This window comes from Myotis myotis, unplaced genomic scaffold, assembly GCF_014108235.1.
Source record: "Myotis myotis isolate mMyoMyo1 unplaced genomic scaffold, mMyoMyo1.p scaffold_m19_p_17, whole genome shotgun sequence".
Lineage (NCBI taxonomy): Eukaryota > Metazoa > Chordata > Mammalia > Chiroptera > Vespertilionidae > Myotis > Myotis myotis.
The window spans coordinates 31,633,630-31,653,484 of NW_023416321.1; the positions used below are offsets into that span (position 1 = coordinate 31,633,630).

Below are 19,855 nucleotides of genomic sequence, written 5' to 3' on the forward strand. Positions count from 1 at the left end.
CAAACTACAAGGGCAGTTAAGGTTTTCATTTCAGACCATCCTTTGTGGTTACTTTAGGTCTTTGAGTGTGTAAGACCGCCATTCAGGCCTTCCCTGAGCTTGTCAGGTTAGCACGTGGCCCCTTTTTTGTCTACAACACCTAGTATGAAAGTTAGCACACAGTAGGGAACAACAAGTGGCAAGAAGACACCAAGCTTTCACAATGTGATGTATTTACTTCACTGTCTGCTGATCAGTCGAATGCACATAGATGTAGCTCAGCCACTTTAAGCCATGTAATTGCCAGCACATAAACACATGCTGGCTCGTCCCTCTGGCTGAGTCCTCGGAGGTACTCAAGTCCCGGTGTGGCCTCTGGTTTCCACCTGCTCTGGCCAGTTCCCCCTGATCCTTCCCTGCTGCTCTCCTCCTTCCTTATCCCTCTTCCCTCCCTCCCTCCCTCCCTCCCTCCCTCCCATTCTCCTTCCTTCCCTCTTTCCCTGATGCTCTCCTTTCCCTCCCAAATCTGTGCTGTTTGGTAGATTCAGACAGACCTGGCTTAGCAGCTTTGTGACCCTGAAAAGAGGCTCAACCTCTCCGAGCTTCCATCTCCCACTTGCAAAGCAGGGCTCCCTAATAGTTGTAGCTGGTAACCACGGGCTGGCCGTGCAGCCAGCTCCCCATGCAGCCAGCTCCCCATGCCAGGCTCTGGGTGACACTTGGCATGCATTAGACCTCATTATTCCTCACCACAGCTCTCGAGGTAGGTACGGCCATTACCCCATTGGACAGATGGGGAAAGTGAGGCTGAAAGAGGCGAGGTAAGTTACCCAACCATAATCCAAGCAGAATTGCGATGCGAGCTGGGTCTGTCTTTCTCCACCAATTTCAGGCTCATGAAAATCCACAGGACTGCTTGCTGGCTTCCCTCCTCCCCTCCTTCTGAGATGGTGGCAAAGGAGGGAAGGGACAGTCAAGACAGATGGCAGGTTCACAGAAGCCTAAACACGTGAGCACTACTGGAGGTGCTCGGCATTCCTCCTTGTTTCATGCAGGCTGCATTTCACCACTCAGGACTCCGGGACTCTGTGACGGCAGAGACCCATGAAGGCAAAGACCAGGGCATCTGCTTCTCTGGGCGGGAAGCACAGGTGCTTGGCAGACTGCTGGGCGCAGTGCAACTGTGAAGGCTCAGGGGCCTGGGGGAAGGGGACAGTGGCGATGAGTAGGGACAAGACAAGTCCACAAGCAAACGAACCAAGGTGCCATGGGCTAGAGAGAGATACGCGGAGCCCTGTGGGAGCAGAGGAGGGAGCGGGGAGGGCGGCTTCCTCAGAGAGTCATCTACCGGCACCACCAGGTACCATGTCCTGCGTTAGGCTCTTTGACTTCATCTTATTTAATTCTCACAAGAGAGGAAACCAAGCTCAAAGTCAACGCCCTTGAAAAGCCGCTGAGCTGGGATTCAAATCCAGATCTGTCTGGTTCTGACACCCATGCCCTGTTCTCCATACAGGCCGCCATCTGAGGGGACGCCCACTCGGGTCTCAAAGAATAACGTCCAGAATAAATGAATCACTTTCAGAGAAAAGTGAAAAAACACATTCTCCCCAAATCTCACATCATAACCGCCTGGAAAAGCAAACATAAAGGTCACCAGGGACACAAGCAGCCTGAGAAGAGCCATTGGAGCAAACGTCAGCTGCTCCCACACCCGGGGTCCTGCTCCCCACCAGCAGGACAATGAGAGTCCAGAGCTGCTGCTGGTTCCTTCCAGGGAGGCCTCTCACCTTCAGGGTCTTCAGAGCGGCTTCACTCTTTGAGTCTCAGTTTTGCTTTTTATACTGCAAGACAGAGAGGTCATTAGAAGCGGGTGAGGACAGCCAATGCGAGAGGGAGGACCAGGGAAGGCTGAGAACGGTGGTCATCTAGGCCTCAGATGCCCCCCGCAGGGGATTCTTGAAAGTGGTGGAGCCCAGACTGCTGAATCCAGCTGGTGCCTGGATCCCCACTTTCTTCTTTAGTGGAAAAGGTGGCTGATGGGGTTGGGAGAAAGGATAAGAAAGACACTGGGGAACTAGAATTAAACACAGTGGCATGTCCATCATTCCCTTTAAGATGAGCCTTGTTTGGAGGGAGGAAAAACCTCAGGTAGAGGCGGAACCTCAAAAGCCATCTAATCCAATCACTGAGTTTAAAAAAACGAATCCTGGGCCCAATAACGGGGGTTTCTGACTTAGGAGGACAGAGGAATAGGGCATGTTTTCGGTCTCTAGGTTTTCTAACCAAAGTGTACGGACCAGCAGGCCAGTCTATGTTACTGACTCTCTTTCTCCACCAAAACAGACACTTGAAGGTTTCCTCACTAACCTGCCTCAGTGGGAATACCTGCAGAGACAGAGCTCACTACCCACCCCCACGGCAGCTCTTTCTTCACAACACTGTTGTCAGCTTTGTCATATTGTTTCCAGTAAGACTGCTCTCTTCCTTCTTCCTGCTGCGCCATCTCACTCTCCCATTGATGTTTCTCTCTCCCTCTCCCTTTCTCTTTCTCGGCCCCCCCTCCCCTCCCATCTTCCCCTCTCTAAAAATCAAGGGGGAAAATATCCTCGGGTGAGAATTAACAAAAAAAGAAATGTGTCTTTAGGGATTGAGGGTGTCTCCCTGTCCCATCAAACACAACAAACACACAAATACAATCAGAAGGGCATCTGCCATCACCTTTTGGCTCCTAGAGGTGGGGAGCAGCGAGACTGTTCTCAATGTGGAGCAGAAGCGACCCCTGCTGGTCATAGAGATTACAGCTCACAGGTATAGGTAGGAGCCAAGCACTTACTTTGTTCATGATCCAGTCAGCATCTTCAATGGCTCTTTTAATAATCTGCTGGATTCTCTCAGGATTGTCTTCATCTGAATGAACCCGGAAACTCTGAAAGTTTAAGCATAAAAAGAAGATGGTGGCAAAACTCACAGGACCAGCAGCTTCAGAGCACCACAGGCCAGGCACACTGTGGGCACTTTATACTCAGCATCTCTCTTACCCTCCATAAGAGTTATGATTCCACATAGAGATGAGGAGAACTGCTGCTAAGCCAGTGGTTCTCAACCTTCTGGCCCTTTAAATACAGTTCCTCATGTTGTGACCCAACCATAAAATTATTTTCATTGCTACTTCATAACTGTAATGTTGCTACTGTTATGAATCGTAATGTAAATATCTGATATGCAGGATGGTCTTAGGCGACCCCTGTGAAAGGGTCCTTTGACCGCCAAAGGGGTCGCGACCCACAGGTTGAGAACCGCTGTGCTAAGCAATGGCGTCAGCATTTGAATTCTGGTCCATTCAACTGCATAGCACATACTCTTGCCAGCAGGGCAGTTATGAAATGGAAGACTGGTCCCTAAGTTACCACCCAAATCAAGCTGGACCCAAAGGTTATCAGGTGGGGGGAAGGGTGATGGAGGGCCTAAGGGAAATTTCCATCACTGTTTCATTTGCTCCTCCCAGGAAGCTGCTCACTAGGGGGAGATGTCTGCATGGCTTCACAACCGGGAAGAATAGGGCTTCTCCGGCCCGTGCTGGAGAGCCAGGCAGAGGAGGAAGGGCCGTGGGAGGGTGCTGTGGCAAATCCAGCCACGCCCAGCGCAGAGCCCAGGCTGCTGTTTGCTTCTGGCCGGATGTTCCCCCTCGAGGAGCAGCGTGAGACTCAGGTTCACTCAGGACACTCGGCCACTGTGCCTCCTCTGCCCTGTTGCTCTGGACCCCACACACCCTCCTTGTCTTTAGGAGCATCTCAAGTGCTCACCTCTGGGCAGTCCTCCCCGACTCCCTCACACAACTGACTGCTCCCTTCTCCATGTTTCCACAGCCCTCTGTTGCTTCCTCTATCGTTTCCAGTTTCCACATTATATTTGTATTAATTTTAGTTTTTTTTTTTTTTTTTTTTTTTTTTTTTTTTTTTTTTTTTACAGATAAAAGTCCAAAGCTTTAATATACTAATTTTTCAACATAATCATATGGATTTAACTATTTCTTTTTTTTTTTTTTTTTTTTTTTTTTTTTTTTTTAGTTTTTTTTTTGTTTGTTTTTTGTTTTTTTAATTTTTATTGCTTAAAGTATTACAAAGGGTATTACATATGTGTCCATTTTATCCCCCCGCCCTAGACAGTCCCCTAGCCTCCCCTATCCCCCAATGTCTTATGTCCACTGGTTATGCTTATATGCATGCATACAAGTCCTTTAGTTGATCTCTTACCCCCCTACCTCCTGCCCCGCAACCCTCCCCGGCCTTCCTGCTGCAGTTTGACAATCTGTTTGAGGCAGCTCTGCCTCTGTATCTATTATTGTTCAAAAGTTTATAATGGTCTCTATTATCCATGAATGAGTGAGATCATGTGGTATTTTTCCTTCATTGACTGGCTTATTTCACTTAGCATAATGCTCTCCAGTTCCATCCATGACGTTGCAAATGGTAAGAGTTCCTTCCTTTTTAGAGCAGCATAGTATTCCATCGTGTAGATGTACCACTGTTTTCTAATCCATTCATCTACTGATGGGCACTTAGGCTGTTTCCAGATCTTAGCTATGGTGAATTGTGCTGCTATGAACATAGGGGTGCATATATCCTTTCTGATTGGTGTTTCTGGTTTCTTGGGATATATTCCTAGAAGTGGGATCACAGGGTCAAATGGGAGTTCCATTTTCAGTTTTTTAAGGAAACTCCATACTGTCTTCCATAGTGGCTGCACCAGTCTGCATTCCCACCAGCAGTGCACAAGTGTTCCTTTTTCTCCACATCCTCTCCAGCACTTGTCGTTTGTTGATTTGTTGATGATAGCCAGTCTGACAGGTGTGAGATGGTACCTCATTGTTGTTTTGATTTGCATCTCTCGGATGATTAGTGACTTTGAGCATGTTTTCATATGTCTCTTGGCTTTCTGAATGTCCTCTTTTGAAAGGTGTCTATTTAGGTCCTTTGCCCATTTTTTGATTGGATTGTTTATCTTCCTTTTGTTAAGTTGTATGAGTTCCCTATAAATTTTGGAGATTAGGCCCTTATCAGATATGACATTGGCAAATATGTTTTCCCACACAGTGGGTTTTCTCGTTGTTTTGTTGATGGTTTCTTTTGCTGTGCAGAAGCTTTTTATTTTGATGTAGTCCCATTTGTTCATTTTCTCTTTCGTTTCAAGTGCCCTAGGAGCTGTATCAGTGAAGAAATTGCTTCGGCATATGTCTGAGATTTTGTTGCCTTTGGATTCTTCTAGAATTTTTATGGTTTCCTGTCGTACATTTAAGTCCTTTATCCATTTTGAGTTTATTTTTGTGTATGGTGTAAGTTGGTGGTCTAGTTTCATTTTCTTGCATATATCTGTCCAATTTTCCCAACACCATTTATTGAAGAGACTATCTTGGCTCCATTGTATGTTCTTGCCTCCTTTGTCAAATATTAATTGAGCATATTGGTTCGGGCCGATTTCTGGGCTCTCTATTCTATTCCATTGATCTATATGCCTATTCTTGTGCCAGTACCAGGCAGTTTTGAGAACAGTGGCTTTGTAATACATCTTGATATCTGGTATTGAGATCCCACCTACTTTGGTCTTTTTCAGGATTGCTGCAGCTATTCGGGGTCTTTTTTTATTCCAGATGAATTTTTGGAGAGTTCGTTCTAGATCTCTGAAGTATGCCATTGGTATTTTAATGGGAAGTGCATTGAATTTATAGATTGCTTTGGGTAGTATGGACATTTTAATGATGTTGATTCTACCAATCCATGAACACGGTATGTTCTTCCATCTGTTTATGTCTTCCTCTATATCATTTTTCAACGTCCTGTAGTTTTCTGAGTAGAGGTCTTTTACCTCTTTAGTTAAGTTTATTCCTAGGTAGCTTAATTTTTTTGGTGCGATGGTAAACGGGATTGTTTTTATAATCTCTCTTTCTGAAAGTTCACTATTGGTGTATAGAAATGCCTCGGATTTCTTGGGGTTAATTTTGTATCCTGCTACATTGCCAAATTCATGTATTAAGTCCAGTAGCTTTTGGATGGAGTCTCTAGGGTTTTGTATGTATAATATCATGTCGTCTGCAAATAAGGACAGTTTTACTTCCTCTTTTCCAATTTGGATGCCTTTTATTTCTTCTTCTTGCCGAATTGCAATGGCTAACACTTCCAGTACTATGTTGAAGAGGAGTGGTGAGAGGGGGCATCCCTGTCTTGTTCCTGTTCTTAGGGGGAATGGTGTTAGTTTTTGTCCATTGAGTATGATGTTGGCTGTGGGCCTGTCATATATGGCTTTTATTATGTTGAGGTATGATCCTTCTACTCCCACCTTGCTGAGAGCTTTTATCAAAAATGGGTGTTGAATTTTGTCAAATGCTTTTTCTGCATCAATTGATATGACCATGTGGTTTTTTTCTTTCAATTTGTTTATGTGATGTATCACGTTTATTGATTTGCGGATATTGTACCATCCTTGCATCCCTGGGATAAATCCTACTTGGTCATGGTGTATGATCTTTCTGATGTACTGCTGGATCCGATTTGCTAAGATTTTGTTGAGGATTTTGGCATCTATGTTCATGAGGGATATTGGCCTGTAATTCTCTTTCATTGTGTTGTCTTTACCTGGTTTTGGTATTAGGGTGATGCTGGCTTCATAGAATGAGCTTGGAAGTGTTCCTTCCTCTTGAATTTTTTGTAGTAGTCTGAGGAGGATAGGTTTCAGTTCTTCCTTGAATGTTTGGTAAAACTCCCCTGTGAAGCCGTCTGGTCCTGGGCTTTTGTTTGCTGGAAGCTTTTTGATGACTGCTTCAATTTCTTCCATAGTTATTGGCCTGTTGAGATTTTTAGATTCTTCCTGATTGAGTTTTGGAATGTTGTATTTTTCTAGGAATTTGTCCATTTCCTCCAGGTTGTCTAGTTTGTTGGAGTAGAGCTGTCCATAGTATTTTTTAACAATCATTTGTATTTCTGTGGGGTCTGTTGTTATTTCGCCTCTATCGTTTCTGATTTTGTTTATTTGGGTCCTCTCTCTTTGCTTCTTGGTGAGTCTGGCTAGAGGTTTGTCAATCTTGTTTATCCTTTCAAAGAACCAGCTCTTGGTTTCATTGATTTTCTGTATTGTTTTTTTGGTCTCTATGTCATTTATTTCTGCTCTAATCTTTATTATCTCCTTCCTTCTGCTCACTCTGGGGTTTTCTTGTTGCTCTCTTTCTAATTCTTTGAGTTGTAGAGTTAGCTGATTTACTACCATTTTTTCTTGTTTGTTGAGATAGGCCTGTAGAGCTATAAACTTCCCTCTCAGGACTGCTTTCATTGTGTCCCATAGGTTTTGGATTGTTGTGTTTTCATTGTCATTAGTTTCCAGGATGTTTCGAATTTCTTCTTTGATTTCATTGGTAACCCAATCAATATTTAATAGCATGCTATTCAGCTTCCAGGTGTTTGAGTATTTTGGGTTGTTTTTATTGTAGTTTATTTCTAATATTATGCCATCGTGGTCTGCGAAGACGCTTTTTATGATTTCAATCTTCTTGAATTTGGGGATACTTTGCTTGTGACCCAATATATGGTCTATTTTTGAATATGTCCTATGAGCATTTGAGTAGAATGTATATTCCCTGGCTTTCGGGTGAAGTGTTCTGAAGATGTCTATTAAGTCCATCTGATCTAGTGAGTCATTTAGGATTGCTGTATCTTTGCTGATTATTTGTCTAGAAGACTTATCCAGTGCTGTCAGTGGTGTATTAAAGTCCCCTACAATGATTGTATTGTTGTCGATCTCTCCTTTGATATCCTCCAGGAGTTTTTTTATGAATTTGGGTGCTCCTGCATTGGGTGCATATATGTTTACCAGGGTTATATCTTCTTGTTGTATTGATCCCTTTAGTATTATGAAGTGGCCTTCCTTATCTCTTGTTATGGCCTTCACTTTGAGGTCTATTTTGTCCGATATAAGTATTGCTACCCCAGCTTTCTTTTCCTTTCCATTTGCCTGAAAGATATTTTTCCATCCTTTCACTTTCAGTCTGTGTGAGTCCCTTCTAATGAGGTGGGTTTCTTGTAGACAGCAGATGTATGGGTCATGTTTTTTTATCCATTCAGCCACTCGATGTCTTTTGTTTGGAGCATTTAGTCCGTTTACGTTTAAAGTTATTATTGAAAGGTACTTGTTTGTAGGCATTTCTGTTTTTGTGTGGCTGTTTTCTTTCTGAGCTTTTTATTTCTTATTTTTATACCAGTCCCTTTAGCATTCCTTGCATTGCTGGCTTGGTGGTGATAAACTCCCTTAGCCTTTTTTTGTCTGTGAAGCTTCTTATTTCCCCTTCAAGTTTGAATGATAGCCTTGCTGGATAGAGTATTCTTGGATTCAGTCCTTTGCTTTGCATCACTTTGTAAATTTCCGTCCATTCTTTTCTGGCCTGATGTGTTTCTGTTGAGAAATCATTTGACAATCTAATGGGAGATCCCTTGTATGTAACTTTCCGTCTCTCTCTTGCAGCCTGTAAGATTCTCTCTTTGTCCTGAACATTTGCCATGGTAATTATGATGTGTCTTGGTGTGGGTCTTTTTGGGTTCACCTTGTTTGGGACTCTCTGGGCTTGTGTGACTTTTTTCTTCGCCACCTCAGGGAAGTTTTCTGATATTATTTCTTCTAATAGGTTTTCTAATCCTTGTTCATCCTTCTGTTGTTCTGGTACCCCTATTATTCGTATGTTGTTTCGTTTCATGTTGTCCCAAAGCTCCCTTAGGCTCTCCTCCTGTCTTTTCATTTTTTTCTCCAATTGCAGTACGTTTTGGGTGTGTTTTGCTTCCTTGTCTTCTAAATCACTAATTCGGTCCTCCGCTTCTCCTAGTCTACTGTTGATACTTTCAATGGAGTTTTTCATTGCAGCTATATCACTCTTCATTTCTTCTTGGGTCTTACTTAAGTTGTTGATTTTTTCATCTGTTTCTTCTAGCTTCTTGGAGAGGTTGTCGATTTTTTCCTCCATCCGGTTTATGCACTCTAGGACCCTTATTCTGAATTCTTTTTCTGTCATGTTGCATGCCTCTGTATTACTTAGCTGCTTTTCTGGAGAGTCCTCCTTCTCTTTCCTTTGGGGGTTTCTTTGTCTACCCATGTTTGATCTCGCTGACATATCTAGACGTTGAGTCGTTCAGTGGCTGCTCCCTTGGTGGCAGTGACTCCTTGGTCTGTGGTTGCTCTTCGGGCGGTTGCGGTAGCAGCTGCTCTTCAGTTGGCAGCAGCTCCTCTGGTGGGTGCTGTTCACAGCTGTGGTGGCTCTTCTGGCTGGTGGGGCAAGGTTTCACGTACAGCTGCTGTTCCTCAGCAGAGGGTGTGGTGCTCAGGAGGTTGCTGTTGCTTGGATCTGCTGCGTTGATTTAAAGGCACAAAATACAACACAACAAGGCACCACGTACCAGGCACTATACACAAATATATTCACGATATGAATAACCCCAAATAAAGGTGACCACCTGAATTAAGAGAATTAGGGGATAAGGAAGAAGGAAGAGAAAAAGAGAAAAGAGAAAAAAGAAAAGAAAATTAGGGACCAAAAAAAGGAGTGCAAAAATGAAATTGGGAAAAAGGAGGGGGGGGGGGGAATAAAAGCGAGAAAAGAAAAGAAAAGAAAAAAAAAGAGCGAAAAGAGAGAATGAAGTGGAAGAGGGGAAGAGACTTTTTTATATGAGGAGAATACTCCTATAGAACAGCCATTAATCCCAACAAATTCCAGCAACAGCTCCCTGGAGATGAATGCAAACTAGAAACAACCAATAATATAACGATGAAAATAGAATGGAGAACACTAATCCCAAAATAAAATAAAGAGAAAATAAAATGGCACTTTAAAAAAAAAATGGTAAAATGGTAGCAGTAATAATACTGGTTAAAAATAAGAAGGTAGTAATTAAAAGGGTAAAATCAGGTGATGGAAAAAAGAAGAAAAAAAAAAGAAAAAAAAGAAGAAGAAAAGAAAAAAAAGAAAAAAAAAAAGAGAAAAAAAAATTGGTTTCTTAGTTAAAAGGTGAAAAAAGAAAAAAAAAATATTGCAGTAGTGAAGGTCCTTCGGTTCTTCTATTCTTCAGTGTGGCTCGCCTTAGACCTGCCAGGTATTCAGGAGAGTGTTGAGTTTCCCTGCGATACACTGTTCCTCTGTGTTATAAACCACAGTCCTTATTTTAAAGCAAGCCGCATTTGTTTCCCAGACTGCCTTATTTTGTGTTTAGCAAAGAGTCAGTTTGTGGGTCAGCCTCTGGGTGGCAGTGTTCTGGGGTTGGCCTCTGAGGCTATAGGGCCTCTCTGTCCAGTGGAAGTTCACTGCCCAGAGCTGGCTGCGTAAGAGTTATCAGTGCTGTGTTGTTGCTGGGATTCTAATTTTAGTTTTTAACTTTTTATTTGGAAATCATTTCTAACCTGTAGAAAAACTGCAAGAATAATACAAGAGAATGGCCTTCAGAATCACCAGGTGTTAACATTTTGCCACTTTGGCTTCACTATTCTCTCTTCATGGGTTTGCATTAAACTCTTGGGAGCACTTAAAAGTTGCAGACAAGCCCTTCACCCCCAAACACTTGGGTGTGTATTTCCTAACAACAAGGGCATTCTCTTAATAACAACAGTACTCAAATTCAGAACATTTAACATGGATACAGTACTAGTGTATCTATAGAATTCACAGCCCAAATGCCAACTTCATGAATTTCCCCCAACAATGTCCTTTATGAGAATTGTTTCTCTGGTCCAGGATCCCATCTGGAATCATTTCGCAGTCACACCTGTAAACCAGAGCAGCTCTGGTGCCTTCCTCTGTGTTTCCCGACATCGATGTGTTTGACAAGAACAGGCCGTTATGTGGTGGACGGTCCCTCGGTCTGGGCTTACCTGATGTTTGCTCACGGTTAAAGTCAGGTGTGCTTTGTCGACAGAGACCTCTGTCACAATGAGGATGTGCCTATTTTAATTATCCATTTGGCTGCCTATTTCAAGGCTTGGCACAGAGCTGGGGGGCTGGATGGCACATCCATCCTCTGTTTCCTCAACAAAAACCAGAGAGAAGAGCTGGGCTGCCCAGCACTGATACCCAGTGGCTCTTACTAAGCTGCCACCCCCACTGCCTGAAAGACCATCCCTGCCCCCGTTCCTGCCCCTGACCCCTGACCCTCTGATAGGCCCTCTATTAGAGGAATCTCCCCACCCCCAGGCCCAGCATCCCCTGCTCGCACCTGCCTGACAGCGTGTCTGTAATGCTCCTGGATGCCCTTGGTGGGCAGCTGTCGGCAACAGCGCAGCAGGTATCTGTAGAGCTGCAGAGGCGTCTGGACCAGCTCTGCCCCCGGGAGCGGGGCCATCTGCAAGGCTGTCTGTCCCTGGAAAACACAGAGCATCACGTCTAAGGCATCAAGCCAATGCCCAGTCCCGGCCCCCGGGTTCCAGCGCTCTGTGAAGGAGGCTTGATAACAGCACAGAGGCCAGGTCGCGGTTATACCACACCCCTCGGAACCCAGACCCTGAGCTCTGGCTGTGCATTCAGTCTTGCAGGCTCTCAGCCCAGAGCAGGCGACAAGGAACACAAGTGAGATGTTCAGCCTCATCTTCTTTCTGAACACCAACTCCAGGTGGCGGGCAAGGAGGAGCCACTGACAGGCGGAGGAGGAGAGACAAGCAGGAAACACGTTTCACGATTGCTGAGGAATCATCTAACCTCAAGCAACAGAGGGCAGGATGAAAGTTTCGAGCCTGGCTACTCAAAGGGTAGCCGGAAGCATCGTCATCACCTGAGAGTTTGTTAGAAATGCAGATTCTCAGGCCCCGCCCCAGACCTACTAGACAGAACCCGCGTTGTAACAAGAGGTCCAGGAGATTCACATGCAGTTAAAGTTTGAGAAACACGATTCCAGAGGACTCTGCGTAAAGAAGCAGCTACATAAAAAGTTGTCATGATACACGAGATTTCACTTTCCTGTATGTTAGAAATAGGAATAATAATGAGCTCTTGCCCTGGCAGGGTGGCTCACTTGGTTAAAGTGTTGCCCCATAAACCAAAAGGTGGCAGGTTCAATTCCCAATCAGGGCACATAACTGGGTTCGATCCCCAGTCAAGGCACATACAGGAAGCAAGCAATCAATGTTTCTCTGTTTTCTTTCTCTCTCTCTCTCTCTCTCTCTCTCTCTCTCTCTCTCTCTCTCATCAATAAACATATCCTCAGGTGAGGATTAATAAATAAATAAAATAATAATGAGCTCTTATTCTGTCCTATTCGCTTTTTGTGTGATTAATGCACACATTTTTTAAAAATCAAGCACCAAAAAGAAGAAAAGAAAGAAAATCAGCACAGAGAGATCTGATAAGGATAGAGCTGGGATTTGAACCCAGACAGGTTCCAGAGTCCACCTCTTCTTTTTATTAAACCTTTAGAGCTTTATTGATATGTAATTAACATACAATCAACATATTTAAAGTGTGCACTTTGATAAGTTTCGACATATGTATACACCTAAGAAACCATCATCAAAAGCAAAAGAGTGAACATCTCCATCACTCACACAAATTTCCTGCAGCCTCTTTGTAATCCCTCCTTCTGCCCTCGCCACTCCCCCATCCCAAAGCAAGCTCTGCTTCCTGTCACTACAGATTAGTTTGCATTTTCCTGAGTTTTACATAAAAGGAATCATACGTCATGTACTCCTTTGTGTCTGCAGAACCCATATTTTTAAGCTCTGTATAATCATGTCTCTCTCCAAAGAACCTGTAACTCTAATTTGGCCTCTTATTTTTTGAAGAAGGAAACTCAACTAAGAGCACAGATTCCAGCCCCCCCTACCCCCCCAATAATAGAATCTAGAACATAAGGATTTGTTAAGCTTCCATTAAGTGCCTCCCAGCCCATAACAGTACCTCCTCTATGCTCACTGCCCTGTAGGCTCCTGCCTGGACCTCTGCCACAGCATCTTGCCTGTGTTCCTGCCTCCGCCCGTCATGTCCCAGTCTCCTCCACAAGGACCTTCTCCCAGATCCCCCAAACCACAAGTCAGTCACCTCTTGGTGCCTTTGCACATGCAGCTGCCTGAGCGTGGAGCTCCCTTCCCCTCTCCATGTGAGGAACTCATGTTTATCCTGCCAGGCCCAGCTCGATGTCACTTCTTCTGGGAAGCCCTTCCTGACTGTCCCTCCGGTGGGGCGGGGGGTGGGGCGAGCAGCACCCTGTTTATGGAGCTGGTACAGTGCTTCCCACATTGCCAGGATTCATGCGCTGCCAGGCCTGGGCAGCCTGGCCCAGGCCCCAATGCTTCGTGCCCTGTTTACTGAACTGGACTGAATGGGATCTGTTATCTCCTCCGTCCAGATTTCCCCTCTGTGACAGAGAAGCTCACTGTGCTCCAAATGAAGGAGCTAAAAGACCAAGATTAAGTGACTGGCCTTGGTTTTCAATCGATCAGAGGTCCTTAAACTGAGAAAAGAAACTCAGTAAGTAGCTAGTTTCAGAGGCTCCTTCATTCCATTTCCAGCATATCTTCCTGGCAACAAAAATGTCTATCTCCACAGCAAAGTTTCCCATTTGCTCCTGGTGCTCCGGGCTCTCGCTCTGACTCTGGGGTGGGTAGGTAGGTGGTTGTCTGCCCCCACCACCCATCTGGTAACAGCCCCAGATGTGTGGCTGATGATCCCGTGAGGCCAGGTCATAGCCCACAAGGTCTGGGTGGAGCTCCACTCCAAGTCTGGCCAATCAGAGACCTGCATCCACGTGGTGGCAGGGATTGGTTCACAGCTGGGCACATGAAGGAAGCTGGGTGAATCTCAACACGTCCACAGGAGTGACTAGACCTGATGGTGAGAGGACTCACCCTCTCTCAGGGAAGCCATCTTGCCTCCTCTTGAAGCCGGAGACTGAAGCCACAAAAGACAGAGCTGAGAACCTGCGTAAAACCAAGTCTGAAGAATTCACTTGAGCCCTAAAACCATTCACCTGAAGGCAGTCCCACCCCTAGACTTTGCAATGATCCAAGACAATTAATCCCATTTGCCAAAGCAGCTTGGGTTTGTTTTGTCACTTGCAGCCAAAACAGTTGAAACGAATCGAAAAATCTTAATCTCCCAAATTCTACTTCCATGATGAGCTGTGATGGTTCCAGCTCTAAGGAAGAGTGCAAACAGGGCGGGGTTCCCCAAGGTCCTCGTGCCCCAAATATCAACCTGCCAGTCCCACCAGCCACACTGAGGGGAACCCCATACAATGGGGGCAAAGACCTTCAAGTACCACCGGAGAGGACATACCACTGAAGCCCGCAACCTGATGGGCAGATTCTACTGGCCGGCTTCCCCAAACTATATAAAGTGCTAATCAAATATTGTAAAATGCTAGTGGTGTAACAGATGGTTACCAGCTGCAGTCTTCAAAATTAACATTTGGAAAGAGCACAACTTAGTTTCATTACTTAAAAACCCAAGCAATACTTAGAAACCAACCCAGCAAGTATGGGCGGGAGACTATTTTCAGCTCAATTATCATTCTCAGTCCTTCCCAGTAATAACTGGCAGAGAAGGCATGTGTGGGTCCACTCAGAAGAGTTAAGCTAAAAATATCTCAATTTAATTTAAAGTGTGGGTTTGCTATGATTTAAGGGGCAGTGAACCTCACAGCATCATTGCTAAAATTGTAGTCAAACCCCGTGGCCCTGGGAATGCTCGCTTGGCACATCCTTACTCCTTGGACTTGACCCCTCGACCTGGGCTCCCTGCCTCTGTGAAAACATCACCATCTTCTAGCCAGTGGTCGGCAAACTCATTAGTCAACCGAGCCAAATATCAACAGTACAACGACTGAAATTTCTTTTGAGAGCCAAATTTTTTAAGCTTAAACTATATAGGTAGGTACATTGTTATCAACTTAATTAGGGTCCTCCTAAGGCTTAGGAAGAGCCACACTCAAGGGGCCAAAGAGCCGCATGTGGCTCGCGAGCCGCAGTTTGCCGACCACGGTCCTAGGCAACCAAACCAAAACCATCCCAGAGCCAGACTCCTCCTCCTCCCTCCACTCCTATGTCACTGGTCTCTAAGTCCTACCAAATCCTACACCTAAATGCCCATCAAATCTGTCCCCTCCTATTTCCATTGTAAGAGCCTTGGTTAAGGCTCGTATCTTAGCTCACAGGGACAACTCCCAGAGTTCCCAGCAGGTCTCCCTATCTTCCGAGCTATTCTTCACTCAACAGCCAGAGTGAATCTTTCCAAATGTGACCCTCAGCATGTCGCGTTCCTGCCTAAAACCCCTAACAGCCTCCTTTACCCCCCTATCACTCCTGACAACTTTCCCCAAAATGTGGGACAAGCATGCAATTATTTTAAGCAGTATAGGGACCAACGTCTTTTTATTGTAATGATTTTATGTTTATTTTCATGTGTAATGAGAAAAATCCCACAATTTCATAAGTACTATGGCAAAGTGAGACTGGGAGAGCTTTGTGGAGTTCATGGATTCAAGTTAGCTCTGCATACATCAAGGAGAAAAATATATATCTTTTTCCTTTTAAATCAAACAAAAGATCAGGCGAAATTTATTTAGCTCTTTCCCAACTCAGAACTGAGCTCTGGTTAGTCATCCTGTCCCCTTTCATGAATTAGAAAGTTATAAAAACACGCCAGGGAGTGCGGCTTGCCCCACAGTAGGCTCTCAGGAAACAGTGTTAACTGAATGAACAGAAAAACAGTCCCATGCAGGCAGTCTTTCAAAACCAGAATATCGAAGAGCCGAGAGCCACCTCCTCCCATCCAGTGTGAGGAAATCTCTCCTCCACATCCTTGGCAGCCCGAGCTGTCAGAAATTCCTTTTGGTTCTGGGCTAAAATCTGCTCTGAAACATTCTACATATTAGTCTGACCTCTGCCTTTTGGAGCTAAAGTCTCTGGTGACCTATCCCCAAGTCCAGACTTTCATTATTTAATCAGTTGCCCCAGCCATTCAGTAGTTTCCTTTCCAAGATAACCATCCTGCTATGACCTCCCAGTGCTTCCCCAACCCACTCTGGACACACACACGCCCTCATTATTGATCCCAGCCTCAAAATCACGGTTTGCTTGTGTTCTGGCCAGCTCTGTGGGCACTGGTACCTGCTACGACATGGGTGAACCTTGAAAACATGCCTCGGATGGCAATGTCACCTTTCTACTTGGGAATTCAAGGAATGCAACTTAGCATTCTCTGTTTTAGCTTACCTGGCCCTGGCATTCAGCTGGAAGGTACCTTTATTTCCATGAACTATTCTTTTTTGTTTTCCATGAACTATTCTTAAGTCTCTTTCCCCATCTTTACTAGTTCCGTCCAGAGTCACTGGGGTGTGCCACAATCTCTGGGGTGCCTGATCCTGTCTGTTATCCAATTCAACTCAATTCAGCACAACAACAGCACAATCACATACCAGGTACAAATAGGGTACAAAGAGAGAGATTAAAGCCAGCAAGCCGTGTCAGTCACCCATACACCGCCATTCAGAGCAGCTAATACGTATGTGGCTCTGAATTCAGCCCTGGGACCAAAGCTGAAAGGCTTGACATTTACCGATGGATAAACAAAACATGGTACCTTCATACAATGGGTTAATTTATAATTAAAAAGAAATGAACTACTGATACATGCTATAACATGGGTGAACCTTGAAAACATCACTCTAGGTGAAAAAAGCTAATACCAAATATTGTATGATTCCATTTATGCGAAATGTGCAGAATAGGCAAATCTATAGAGACACAAAGTAGCTCAGTGCTGGCTAGGGCTGGAGGGAAGGGGCGGTTGGGGTGATGAGAGCTAAAAGAGGAGTTGCTCTGGGAGTCATGAAAATGTTCCAAAACTGACTATGGTGATGGATGATGCTCCCATCTGTGAATGTACTAAAGGGCATTCAATTGTGCGTTTTAAAGGGGTGAGTTGTATGCAATGTAAAAGCGAACAAAAGATTAGTCTTAAGGGCTAAGGGGCCTCAGCCACGGAGTGATCTGATCCGTCCTTCGGCAGCAGAAATCAAAATGGGAAGGTCACTCCAGGGAAGGTCACTCCAGGCAAGCTCGCTCCCGCGTGCTCCAGACAGAGGGGCCCGCGGAGGGACCACATCCACCTGTTAAAACGGGCGATCGGGGGCTGACCCCGCAGGTGTGCGCGCCAGACAATGAACATTTCCCTAGTGGGCCCGCGGCCAGGCTCCGCGGAGGCGTCCGGAGACCCCGGGCTCCCTGCGGGCCCCCGGGCCTGCCCCGCTGCTCCGCGCCGCGCCCGCGAGGCCTGCTGCGGGCCTGGGCGTCCGGGGCACCCGGCCCTCCCGAGGCACGACAACGGGCGGGGAGGGGAACGGAGCGGCGCCAGTCGCCGCAAGGTCTTCCCAGGCCACGCAAAGCCGAGGGCACCCGAGGCCTCACATCCCCAGCCCGCCCTCCACCCCAGCGGCTCCCGGCCCTGCGCGCCCGCCCGGCCCCCCTCCCTCCGCCCACGCCGCGCGCTCACCCGCCTCCACTGGGAAACGTCAACCCCGGCCCGGGCGGACGCGGGGCCCCGAGTGCGCCTGCGTCTCCGCATCTGCGCAGCCCCGCCCCCGCCTGGCCGCTGCGTGCCGAGCGCCCTCTGTCGGCCGCGCGCGGGACTTGGGGTCCAACCTGCCATACCTACTGGGTGCCCCTTCCCCAATCCGCCCCACTCAGTTGAAAAAGAAAGCCGTTCCACTGACACCCTTCTTACCTTAAACACCCACCCCTCCTTCTGGCTGTTGCCGCCTCGGATATAAGCCCTGAAGGCAGGCTCTCCCCCCATAGTCCTGAACGTGGGTTGATGTTAAAACATCAGGGGCGTTCAAGATCTGTGAAAAGGCTGACTTGAGAACTTTCCGAAACCACTCGGGCTGATGACAGGAATTATATTTGGATGGGAAATTGCGTTTTGAGTCATTCCATTAAATTACAGTCCCAAAACACCTGTCAAAAGAATAAATATGACAGTAATAGGCATGCTTCCTTTCAGACCCATCTATAATTATAATTGAGGGAAAGAATACAGAATTTAAGCTCAGAGCTACTGCCAGTATCGTTCTTTGAAAATGAAATAATGCTGTTTTATTAAATAGGCTCTCCCCGCTCTCTAATGTTTAAAGCTAACGTGCTTCTCTGAATTGGTTTAAATACAAGTTTTATATCCTGAAAGAAGAAAAGATGAGTCTTTATCTTCAGACAAACCCCCTGTTCAATGCTGCTGCTGATCTTCTCTCAGCTGATGTCTAAAAGGGAGTTGGGTTGTTAGTGGATAATATTGCTTCTGTTCACGTCTCTCTTCTCTGGAGCTTTTTAAACCTATTTGTAATGAAAAGGCTGATTTCCTCACACAGACAGACTCCATGTGTAGCTGATTTAACAGGACAACTTTTTTTCTCTCTCTTTCTTTCTTCTTCTTTTCAAGGAAACACTGCTCCCTGGTGGCTCCTGGGAATCTATTTTTCTCCTTTTAGGGTAAGAGAAGTTGGAAGGGGGAGGGGAGAGATATTTCTTAACAGTGGCGGTTTTCAGGTTTCTCTCTCTTTTGTTTTCCCCTGACTCCATGTAGAGTTTCCTCCCCCTTTTTTTGTTTTACCTTTTCACCTGACATACTAGCCTTCCTCCAAATCAGGTGGGGGTTCCAGCCCTGACATATTCAGATAATTGCCTCAACCATCCCATTTATTTTGAATATATAGACTCGAGCCAAATATATCTGAAAGACATGATTGAACCTTCTTAAAGAAGCCCTCTTATTTATACATGCATATTCAGGGGCACATCATTAGTGCAGATTCAATCAATAAATCATTAAGCTTTTAAGGCCCTTACTAGGAACAATCTGCAGTATCACCATCATTTCCTGTTTTCAGCGTTAGGCTCACTTAATATTTTGAAAATATTTCAGTTTGTCTTTGGCTCCATCTCCCTTTTGCTCCTTGATTGCTATGTTCCTGCATCAGAAACATTGTTCCAGGACAGCCATTTTCAACCTTTTTCATTTCATGGCACACAAACTAATGACTAAAATTCTGAGGCACACCAGAAATGTATTATTATTTTTTTTTTTTGCCAACCTGACAAAAATTAGTTATAATTTGTATTGAATGTATTAGGGTAACATTGGTTTGCAAAAGCATACAGGTTTCAATTGTACAACTCAATAAAACATCTGCACGCTGCATTGTGCACCCATAGCCCCAAGCAAAGTCTCTTTCCATCCCCATTTTCTCCCCCTTTGCCCACCTCCACCTCACCCCTCACCCCCTTTCCCTCTGGCTATCACCTCACTGTTGTCTGTGACCAAAATCAGCTGATGAACAAAATAGCAACAGAGGCATGGATGCATGGAACAGACTGACAGCTGTCAAAGGGGAGGAGCACTGGGGGACTGAATGGAAGAGGTGAGGGGATTAACAAAAAATAGGTATAATTTTGAATTAATCACACCTGAAGGCAATTATTGTGCTGGCTGTTGTCAATTTTTAATTTGACAGTCTAAAAGGAAAAGAGGTCAGTGCCCCTGACTAAATAGGTATTACATGTTTTAAAAAGTCCCATGGCACACGGGTTGAAAATCGCTGTTCTGATACTCAGATCTCATAAAATATTCAAGATGCAAGCTGTTCCCTTTACCTCAAAAAGACTCCACTTTCAGAATCACTCGTGCCTCTCTGTCTAAACACACAAGATTTTACCTTTCTCAAAAATTCCCTGTAAACATCCAAACACCAAGAAAAAATAATAGCCCAACGTAAGGTGGGCTTGAACAACAATTTCCGATTTTTTCAAAGTCAGAAGGAAACCTAGATATTTTAAATAATCGGATTATAATACTTTGAGCTTGACATCAACC

The 19,855-nt window shown here is 45.2% G+C and overlaps 1 protein-coding gene across 2 annotated transcripts; it reads right to left on the reverse strand.

The window, feature by feature from the left end:
* Positions 1-474: 474 nt before the first annotated feature.
* LYRM9 (LYR motif containing 9) lies at positions 475-17,559 on the reverse strand. Of its 2 annotated transcripts, XM_036342065.1 has the most exons (5): positions 17,483-17,559; positions 11,217-11,360; positions 2,816-2,908; positions 1,770-1,823; positions 475-1,178 (listed from the first exon to the last, which is right to left on the reverse strand). In XM_036342065.1, the coding sequence occupies exons 1-4, from the start codon at positions 17,552-17,554 to the stop codon at positions 1,806-1,808; spliced, it is 327 nt and encodes a 108-aa protein (XP_036197958.1). In that variant the 5' UTR covers positions 17,555-17,559; the 3' UTR covers positions 475-1,178; positions 1,770-1,805. The 2 variants fall into 2 exon arrangements, with proteins under 2 accessions (XP_036197958.1, XP_036197957.1); XM_036342064.1 differs by having other exon boundaries at positions 475-1,823.
* Between the last annotated feature and the right edge of the window lie 2,296 nt (positions 17,560-19,855).

Coding starts and splice junctions, on each gene's coding strand:
- LYRM9 (XM_036342065.1), bottom strand. CDS start 17,554: ATGCGGAGACGCAGGCGCACTCGGGGCCCCGCGTCCGCCCGGGCCGGG. Junction 11,361..17,482: donor ACGTTTCCCAGTGGAGGCGG/GTGAGCGCGCGG, acceptor TGTGTTTTCCAG/GGACAGACAGCCTTGCAGAT. Junction 2,909..11,216: donor ACAGACACGCTGTCAGGCAG/GTGCGAGCAGGG, acceptor TTAAACTTTCAG/AGTTTCCGGGTTCATTCAGA.